Source organism: Thalassophryne amazonica, chromosome 5 (genome assembly GCF_902500255.1).
Source record: "Thalassophryne amazonica chromosome 5, fThaAma1.1, whole genome shotgun sequence".
NCBI classification, from domain to species: domain Eukaryota; kingdom Metazoa; phylum Chordata; class Actinopteri; order Batrachoidiformes; family Batrachoididae; genus Thalassophryne; species Thalassophryne amazonica.
In genome coordinates this window covers 82,278,170-82,289,204 of record NC_047107.1, presented here as the reverse complement: position 1 = coordinate 82,289,204, position 11,035 = coordinate 82,278,170, and the positions used below count along the sequence as shown (strand labels likewise).

Here is an 11,035-nt window from a genome sequence, read left to right as displayed (position 1 = left end):
ACAACATATTCAGAAAATGTTTTAGCCATGTTAGTGAACAGAACATCGTTGTTTTTTAGTGAACATTAACAGAATTCAGACCCCACTATAAAAAAAAAAAAAACCCTGATGTAAACTGATACATTAAATTGTTGTCCACTCCTATGGAGCATTCATATGAATAGTAACTCTCAGCTATAGTTTTAAAGCTGTCATATTCATCCTCTGGTGGAGGAGATGGCTGATATGACTTGTTGCAGAATGGGTTTCAGAGGAGCATTGTGTGCAGAAATGGAAGGAGGAGCAATGGTGTGACATTCATGAACACAGGAGACAAACAGTGCAAAAACAAAAATTTCACAATCACACTGCATGGCTAAGGGCACCTTTCAAACCACTTCCATTAATCTGTCAGAACATGACAGTTTATGTGCATTATAGTGCTCATGCTAATTTTGGTGGTGCTCATTTTGCATTTGTGTGTGTGCGAGTTGCATAATGGTTATATAAGCAAATGATTAATGGAGAAATGTTTGCATATTTCCCAACAAACAATGAACTTAATACAATTGTGAAATATTGTTCAACAAAATTACCCAGGCAGTAAAAATTTGTAATGTAGCTAGTAATGATTGTTAAATGCTTGAATCTTTAAATGTTCTGATTGGCATACATTTGGCTTCACATGGATCAACAATGCAAGACTGATGTCTAAACACAACCTATGAAAGATCACTTTTTTTTTTTTTTTTAAACATGCCATACTTGCGGCAGCATGCTTAAAATAGCATAGGTGAAAACAGAAAAAGACGAACTAAAGAAAACCTCTCGAAAGGGGCCTGTGCAACAATTCTTTCACACAGTCCTATTTCTGTCCTGGGCACACCAAACTTCTTATCTCAGCCTACTATTTCTGCTCCCCAGATACAGCCAAACTCAGCAATTTCTCCTATTCCAGCTCTTTGGCTATACTTTACTTTCCCCCGGTGGTGTGCCTCCCTCTCCTCCCAACACCGTATCCCCATGTCCCATTTGGCTCCTGCAGGCTCCCGGTAGCCTATCCCACTGGTAGCCTGTGAAAGTAGGACTGATGGGAAAATACTTGAAGATAGGGTGTCCGCAGATAAAGTCCATTCCAAATGGCAGGTCATAAGATCTCATCCCTTCAAGTTCTGCTGCACTTGGGCCAGATCCACGCTTTAGCTTCCTGATGCCTCTTTCTTCAGGGGTACCTGAGAAGACGGAGATGTTTGATATGATGTGCACAGAACCTGGAGTAAGATTTGGAACACTTCTTATACCAACACACTTCACATACAAGCAGAGTTTGTGCTCATCATGGAGGATTTAAAACTCATGAATACCGCATGTAGAACAGGGGAAACCATCCTTCACTGAACTATTTAATCAGTCTCTCATTTTGTATTATTTATCCAGTTTCAGGCACCTTTATTAATGATTCCAATGAAGAAACTGTTCAAAATACAAATAAGGACCTGACCTCCAAATGATAAGAGCTGAAACAATTATTTAACTTGTCACTTTGCAAAAATGGACTTTTCTCAATCAGGCAAAGGTTATTGATGCACACTACAAAGTAGTAAGAAATATTAATTGACATCCATTCCTGCTTTTCAGGCTTGCAACACATTCCAAAAAAAGCTGGAACATTTCAGCACTTACCACTTTGTAATGCCATTCTTTTTCACAACACTTAAGACATTTTGGAATGAGAGCTTGGCTTCTGGAGTTGTTGCTGATGGTTCTTTTTGTCTTTGGTCTGGAGCTCAGATTACACAAACATTTGTGTCGGTAACACAGTCCCCACTAGGACTGTACGGTGTTTCTCCCAACAACAAACCTGTGATTAATCTTGACATAAAGGAGAAATAGAAGAGGAAGTAACCTTAGATCACGGGACAAGGAAGAGCTGATGGAGTTGCAGAAAGGGCACTGGAGGAAAATCAGGCAGGGGTGGACTTCATCCCATATCATGGATTGTAGAAAATCCAACTCACAATACAGTATGTGAGAATAAAAGACTGCAAGTCGTGACCGCAGTAATTCCCCCAGGCACTGCTCCTCTTCTTCATTTACACTGCAGACTTCTCTTACAACTCCTTGTCATGCCACCTACAAGTTCTGTGACAATTCTGCTATTGTTGGCAGCATCACGTAAACTTTTCATTGTACATGCTCCATGCATTGTATGATGACAAACTGAATTGAAATGAGGATAATATAAAGTACAGAAAACGAAGTGCCAAAGCCCCTGGTGGGGGGTTCTCTCCCAGAACAATCTATATCTACAGCAGGCCACGGAGCAGGTGATTAGAGACCCTGCAAGGCTTATGACAAATGTGGGTGTGGAATACATTAGCTTAGTGGGGAATTTAGTGCAGAAAATCCACTATGGTGATAGTGCAGTTTATTTGCCAGGGAGGGAATTGGAATATGCCCAACAGCATATACATTTAGGCATGTCCCTCGTGATGCGAAGCAAGGCGGGGGTGTTGCTCTTATTTATAAATCTAGGTTTAGCTTATTAGCTGTTGGGGGTTACAAATATCACTTGTTTGAGCATCTGATTCTCCGCTCAGGATATTACACATGGCCAAGGTCAGAAGAATAAAAATCAGTCGTATTAATTTGTCACTGTATATAGGCCTCCTGGCCCATATTCTGAATTTTTAGGTGAATTTGGTGCGTTCATCTCTAACTTGTCAACTAGTATAGATAACATTCTGATCATTGGTGACTAACATTCATATAAATAAGCCTTCTGATCCACTCTGCAAATCATTTATGGAAATTGTGGATGCATTAGGATTTCGGCAATGCATTCGGGATTCGATGCACATTAGTGGAAATACTCTGGATCTGGTTCTCGCACGTGGTATTGCTGTCACGAATATTGACATCATGCCTCTTACATCAGTGGTGTCTGCCGTGTTTAGTGGAACAACAACCATATATATCAATACGGCGATGCATCAACTCCTCAACTAAGACTGAACTTGAAGCTAGACTGCCTGATGTCTAAGCTTCACATTTGACAAATACCCAGTCAGTAGACAGACTTGTGGATACTTTAAACTCAGTGCTCAAAACTACACTCGACATGATTGCACCACCTGTGTTAAAACCGCGCTCCCGCAAATCACAGTTACCTTGGTTCAATGATTATCTGCATGACCTCAAGCATAAAGCAAGAGGTCTAGAACGGAAATGGCGTCATTCAAAATTAGAAGTATTTCACCTTGCATGGCGTGATGCTATCTTAGACTATAAGCATGCATTATTGGCTACAAAGCGGACTTACAACTCTGATTTGATCAACAAAAACAAGCATAACTCAAAGTTCTTGTTCGACACGGTGGCAACACTTATTCATGGACAACCACCTGTAGTTCGCTCTCCTTTTACAGCACAAGATTTCTTGGATTACTTTGGGAAGAAAATAGAAGACATCTGGTTAAACATATCCCAGCATGCCTTAACCCAGCTACTACACCCTGCTATTGAGGTGGGCGCCACAACTGAGGTATTACCTAGATTTACAGAATTTAATAGTATCTCACTAGGCATGCTGACAAAACTCGTAATGTCACCAAAAAGCACAACCTGTTTATCTGATCCTATACCAACAAAACTGTTTAAGGACCTGTGGCCCACTCTTGGGCCAACTGTGCAGGAAATGATTAATCTTTAACTTCTGGATCTGTTCCTAAATGTTTCAAATCTGCAGTGATTAAACCATTACTTAAGAAACCTAATCTTGACCCTAGTGTATTGACAAACTATTGGCCGATATCAAATCTATCATTTTTCTCTAAAATTCTGGAAAAAGTGGTGTCACGGCAGCTCGTAGACTATTTTACTGAGAATAATCTCTTTGAGCCACTGCAGTCTGCTTTAGAAAATATCATTCCACAGAGACGGCTCTCACTAAAGTGGTGAATGATCTTCTGCTTACAATGGATTCAGACACCACTACAGTTCTGCTGCTGTTAGATCTCAGTGCTGTATTTGATACAGAGGATCATCATATTCTACTTGATAGGCTGGAAAATCATTTTGGGATTACTGGGAGTCCCCTTGCATGGCTGACGTCATACTTGACCAGTCGTTCTCACTGTTTTGTACAGTAACACTACCTCTAAACTTAGTGACATAAAATGTGGGGTTCCACAGGGGTCTGTCTTAGGCCCCCTGCTTTTCTCCCTTTATATAGCACCCTTTAGGCACATATTGTGGCGTTTTGGGATTACCTTTCACTGCTATGCAGATGATACTCAGTTATACATGCCGATAAATGTTGGTAATCTCGTTCACATAAAATCCTTAGAAGATTGCCTTGCAGCAGTGAGAAGATGGATGTCTAGAAACTTCCTACTTTTAAACTCTGATAAGACTGAAATGATAGTTCTTGGTCCAGTGAGACATTGGCATCAATTTGACCAGTTAACGCTCAGCCTTGGCTCGTGTGTCATACATCACACTGACAAAGTGAGGAAGCTTGGGGTAATTTTTGATCCTTCATTGTCCTTTGGCCTCCACATTAGAAATATTACTAAGACTGCTTTCTTCCACCTGCGAAATATAGCGAAGATTCGTCCCATCCTGTCTACGGCTGATGCTGAGACCCTGATCCATGCATTCATCTCTTCTAGATTGGACTACTGCAATGTTCTATTTTCTGGTTTACCGCAGTCTAGCATAAGGGGTCTCCAACTGGTTCAAAATGCTGCAGCCAGACTTTTGACACGAAGCAGAAAGTTCGACCACATTACACCCATTTTGGCATCTCTTCACTGGCTTTCTGTCCCAGTGAGATCAGATTTTAAGGTTCTGCTACTAACCTTCATGGACTGGCACCTCCCTACCTAGCTGACCTAATTAAACCTTACGTACCGGCCCGGGCTTTACGTTCTCAGGGTGCAGGACTACTTTGTGTCCCTAAGGTGAATAAGATGTCTGTGGGTCACAGAGCTTTCTCTTATCGTGCCCCTGTTCTGCGGAATGATCTCCCTGCGTCACTAAAACAGTCAGATTCTGTGGAGATTTTCAAGTCCAGACTTAAGACGCAATTATTTTCCCTTTCATATGGCTAGCATACTGGTACAGTTTTGTTTTACGCTTTTTACTCTTAATTCATTTATTAGTAATTGGAGCAGGCTGCGGCCTCAACTTTACCTAAATTCTGTGTGTTTTAGTGAAGTTTAGTGCTAGTGGCCGACGATCACCTTAGTATTTCAGTTTTTGTTGTTGTTTAATGCTGGCAAATTATACAGTATTTTTTGTCTTTCTGATGCCCGATTCTTTTTTCTCTCTGTTTAAGGTGCAGCTCCATCCAGAGATGGGAGTTGTATTTCTGTTGGCGATCCTCCTGTCCTGTGCACCAATAGCATTTCTTGTATATTCATCCGTGAATTGTTCTGTAATTTATGTTTGTAGCATGGCCCAAGCAGAGGGTCACCCATTTGAGTCTGGTCTGCTTCAGGTTTCTTCCTCAGAGAGAGTTTTTCCTTACCACTGTTGCTCTGGGGGTTGGTAAGGTTAGACCTTACCTGTGTGAAGTGCTTTGAGGTAACTCTGTTGTGATTTGGTGCTATATAAATGAAAATAAATTGAAATTGAAACAATATGAAAACTCGGATGCATTCTGGTGCATTTTCAGGTCTATTTAACCACCAAAAAAAAAAAAAAAAAAAAAAAAATCTCCAAAAAATAAAATTTTTGGTAGGTCAGGTCATTTTTCCACTCCAGAGAAGTCTTCACACAACTTTTATCGCCACTAGAGGGTGACACGGGAGTAGATTTTCAGTACTGTCCCATCCCACTCACAAAAAAAAAAAAAAAAAAAATTCCTGTCCCATCCCAATCCCTGGCCAGAGTAAAAAAATAATAAATAAATAAAAATAAAATAATAATAATAAAAAAAATTTCCCATCCCACTCCTGCTAAAATTACTCCCACTCCCATTCCGCTCCCATTCAGAAGGACTCCCGCTCCTGTACAACTCCCATTTTTTCCCCTTCATTTAGTTTTTAGGCAATACACCGAATTTGATTTGATCTTCTCGCCATTCTTTTTTTAGATTACTTGTGTTCTGCAGTTTTATTTGAGATGATATGGCATCAGGAACAGTTCATCTGTGGTAATATAGGGATGCACTTATTGCCTAAATAATAATGATAAAAAAACTTCACTAAAAGACAAAACATAAGTAATGCATGGCCTGTGTGGTCTTATAGTTTTTCGAAATGTGGTGGTGGGGGACACAATGATCCTGACATTTACTTTGACTTCTATTTCTGTAACTGCTGACTGTATGAAACCAACATATTTCATGTTTTGTGTGGTCAGCTTTATTTTTATTTATTTTTTGTTAATATCCATTCCTACATTTAAGGCCTGCAGCATTTTCCAAGAAAAAAAAAAGTTTGGGACAGGGCAGTTTATTCTAAATGCAAGAATTAATTAATTTTTACAGCCAGTATTCTTGAGAAATGTCAGGATGAAAACATGAACATTTCCAAGTTACTGCATATTTCTTACATCAATCATTCAGAAATACAAACAGTGTGGTACTTCATGGTAAATCTGTGTCAGGTAGGCAGTTCTCAAAAACTAAATGTCCATGCTAAAAGGAGACAAGTGAGGGAAGCCACCAAAACACAACTCTGGAAGAATTTTTGGCTTCTGTGAGTGGAGAAACTGGGAATAGTGCAACATTTTTATTTTTTATCTTCATTTTACATACAGTTCCAACTTTTTCTGATCTGTGGTTGTTTCTGTTGCATTTCTGAAATTACAGAACTGCTATAAAGAAAAGTGTCAAAATTTTATTGTTTTTTCAAACTTTGTATAACAAACACAAACACCAAACTCTTATAAAGAAGGAAAAATACACAAACGTACAGGAAAAACTGAACAATGTAGACTGATTTGACTCCCATAATTTTTGAAAAAATAAGAGGTAAGTTACTTTGAAATCTGTTAATACTTTGTACTGACATATGCATGTGTTGTATGTTAACTGAGAAAAATGTTATACATCTCAGGCATTGACATTAAGCTTTTTAGTGTACTTGTCCTATAGGAAAAGGTGGTTGTCCGGACAAGCGAGGGCCGCAGGCGCGAGTCGCGTGAAGCGTGCCGAAGGCATGCGATACATATGCCAGTGGCGCGTGTCAGCTAGGAGTGTCTGGGGGCATGCTACTGTGGAAGTACTGAAATTACACTTTTTCATAAATGTGCAGCAGGTTAGGGTAGTAAAAGATGCACATGGTAATGTGTTGACAAGTGAGGAGTGTGTGCTGAGAAGGTGGAGGGAATATTTTGAAGAGCTGATAAATAAAGAAAATGAGCGAGAGAAAAGGCTGGATGATGTGGTGAGAGTAAATCAGGAAGTACAAGAGATTAGCAAGGAAGAAGTGAGGGCTGCTATGAAGAGGATGAAGAGTGGAAAGGCAGTTGGTCCAGATGACATTCCAGTGGAGGCATGGAAATGTCTAGGAGAGATGGCAGTAGAGTTTCTAACCAGATTGTTTAATAAAATCTTGGAAAGTGAGAGGATGCCTGAGGAGTGGAGACGAAGTGTGCTGGTTCCTATTTTCAAGAACAACGGTGATGTGCAGAGCTGCAGTAACTACAGAAGCATAAAGCTGATCAGCCACAGCATGATGTTATGGGAAAGAGTAGTAGAAGTTACACTTAGAAACCAGGTGAAGATCTGTGAGCAGCAATATGGTTTCATGCCGAGAAAGAGCACTACAGATGCAATGTTTGCTCTGAGAATACTGCTGGAGAAGTACAGAGAAGGACAGAAAGAGTTACATTGTGTGTTTGTGGACTTAGAAAAAGCTTATGATAGGGTGCCAAGAGACGAGTTGTGGTATTGTATGAGGAAGTCTGGAGTAGCAGAGAAGTATGTTAGGGTAGTGCAGGACATGTACAAGAATAGTGTGACAGCGGTGAGATGTGCAGTCGGAATGACAGACTCATTCAAGGTGGAGGGTGGGATTACACCAAGGATCAGCTCTGAGTCCTTTCTTGTTGCAGTGGTGATGGACAGGTTGACGGATGAGATCAGACAGGAGTCCCCATGGACTATGATGTTTGCAGATGACTGTGATCTGTAGTGAGAGTAGAGAGCAAGTTGAGTCTAGTCTGGAGAAGTGGAGATATGCTTTGGAGAGAAGGGGAATGAAAGTCAGTAGAAGCAAGACTGAGTACATGTGTGTGAATGGGAGGGAGCCCAGTGGAATAGTGCAGTTACAAGGAGTAGAAGTGGTGAAAGTAGATGAGTTTAAATATTTGGGGTCAACTGTTCCAAGTAATGGAGAGTGTAGTAAAGAGGTGAATAGAGTGCAGGCAGGGTGGAGTGGGTGGAGAAAGGTGGCAGGAGTGATTGTGACCGAAGAATATCAGCAAGAGTGAAGGGGAAGTTTACAAGACAGTAGTGAGACCAGCTATGTTGTACGGTTTAGAGACGGTGGCACTAACAAAAAGGCAGGAGGCAGAGCTGGAGGTGGCAGAGCTGAAGATGTTGAGATTCTCTTTGGGAGTGACAAGAATGGACAAAATTAGGAATGAACACATCAGAGGGACAGCTCAGGTGGGACGGTTTGGAGACAAAGTCAGAGAGGCGAGATTGAGATGGTTTGGACATGTGCAGAGGAGGGACCCAGAGTATATAGGGAGAAGGATGCTGAGGATGGAGCCACCATGCAGGAGGAGAAGAGGGAGGCCAAAGAGGAGGTTCATGATGTGCTTGAGAGAGGACATGCAGGTGGTTGGTGTGACAGAGGAAGATACAGAGGACAGGGTGAGATGGAAACGATTGATCTGCTGTGGCGACCCCTAACGGGAACAGCCGAAAATCGAAGAAAAAGAAGCTTCTCTCCTGTGTGGGTGGTAAATGTGAATTTCGAAAAAATACATTTTATTACATATTGCATGCACAGCCTCTAGCCTTTTAATCCGTTAACCAAGACATAGCTCATAATGTTTCTCTCCTGCGATCGGGGAAAAAATTTAAATAATTGGTAAATGCCAATATGCATCTGCTTCTCTCCTGTGTGTCTTCTGAATTCATCACTGTTCAATGCATGATCATTTGTTTTTTGATAAAGCAAATCAAATTTTTATTTCAAAATTTAAAAATGACTTACTGGTCCGCAATTGAATAAAAATCCCGACAGACATGGCAGTATAGTGTTGTCCTCTTCCTTCTGCCCTAGCCACGGATAATCCTGTGTACAGCTACTCACAAACTTCCTCTCTCTTCCTTTCTCTTCATACCTCTACTTTGAAGCTTCTACACTTGCAAGGGTTGATGCTTTGTGTTTGACTGGTGCTTTCCCTGGTATCTGGCCCGGTTTCGGAGGTTTTAGAAAAGTCATTCTGTTCAATATATTCTTCAAAAGGCGTGTTAATCGATGCGATGTTTGTTATCTAATGTTTCCCGCCACAGCATCTTATAAGAAGATGCTACGAACGCACACTCCATACAGTGGTCTCATGCACACATGATACAGTGTTCTCCCCAGAAATTTTTAGTATAGCGGTGTTGTTGGCAATTATCGCTCGAGGCGGTGCGCGTTGAGTCATTTTGACTGGTTTTAGATGCACTGAAAGCAAGAATAATAGACAAAAAATTTGCACTTAAGTTGTAATATCAAAGTTCTTTTTATATTTTTCTGTCTATGTTAAGAAAATAAATGACACTGAAAAGTTTAAAAACACAATATTTGATGGACATAACATTTGCTCTCTTCTTTAAAAATGACACACTGTACCTTTAACCCAGTAAGAGTCCAGGTAGATTTTTTACTGTCATGTTGACAGTTTAGCTTTTTTTTTTCCCCCTCAACATTTTTGAGTGGAATAGCATACTTATTAAAAACAAAACAAAACAATATAACCGCTAATTGTCTTGTTTGAACAAGAGCTAAATCTGGACTGATTTGATTGTCAAATCAGAATCAGATTTATTGCCAAGTAAGTTCGCACATACAAGTAATTTGATCTGGGGGTCACTGGTGCATAAAAAACAATAAAAAGAAAATGATGATCTCTCTCGCTCTCCCTGTCTGTCCGTCCATCCGTCTCTGTCTGTCTGTCTGTCTGTCTGTGTGTGTGTACTTGAGCAAACTTTGGAAACATGAAGGCTTTCAACTGTAAAATAAAGCCTATAAATAAATTTCTGGGGCTATACAAGCAGAATGAGCTCGTTTTACCTAAAGACTGTGACGGGGGGTGGGGGCGGGCAGTTGCAACAAACAGCCTGGGCTGTATTAAAAAACCTTCTGATAGCAGAGCAGAGTGTGACAGCGCTGTCAGAACACTAACGGCGTGGCGCCGTTGTTCCATTGTCTGGGGAGAACCCTGTGATATCATGTTTTCCGATTGTCCGCTGCGTGCAGAGTTGCAGGAAAAACCGAAGACGCTTTCTTGCGAGGTGCGAGACAATTTGTAGATGAGAAAACAACTTGTCCGGTCGGACAACGATTTAGAGCTATTGCTAGTCTGATCACATTTTACACTTGTCCCAGACAAGCGTTAATGTCGATGGTAGCATCTGTTCAATAGAAATGTCACTATATGTTAAATGTTTAGTAGTGCAACCTTGTTATGTTTACACAGCACACTGCAAACTGTCCATGGGTAGGAACATGCACTTGGTGAGTGTATGTGCCTGGGTATGTGTGAGGCGTACCTGGGGATGGGGCAGGCACCTATAAGCTCTGCTTCAGCCTGCTACTTTGGGCATCAATTTCAATTTTCAATTTATATGCGCCAAATTACAACAGAGTTGCCTCAAGGCGCTTTACACAAGTAAGGTCTAACGTTACTAACCCCCAGAGCAGCAGTGGTAAGGAAAAACTCTCTCTGAGGAAGAAACCTCAAGCAGACCAGACTCAAAGGGGTGACCCTCGGCTTGGGCAATGCTACAAACATAAATTACAGAACAATTCACAAAGCGAATATACAGAAAAAGCTGTTGGTGCACTGGACAGGAGGGTCTCCAGCACAAATACCACACCCA

At 40.9% G+C, this 11,035-nt stretch overlaps 1 protein-coding gene across 1 annotated transcript in view; it reads right to left on the bottom strand.

Moving 5' to 3' along the window:
• Positions 1 to 731: 731 nt before the first annotated feature.
• The window catches only part of LOC117510808 (solute carrier family 23 member 2-like), a 135,988-nt gene continuing 125,684 nt past the window's right edge, over positions 732 to 11,035 (bottom strand). Inside the window, 1 exon segment of the mRNA XM_034170682.1 lies at positions 732 to 1,211. Within this exon segment, the coding sequence (XP_034026573.1) occupies positions 946 to 1,211 (266 nt within the window). The 3' untranslated portion in view covers positions 732 to 945.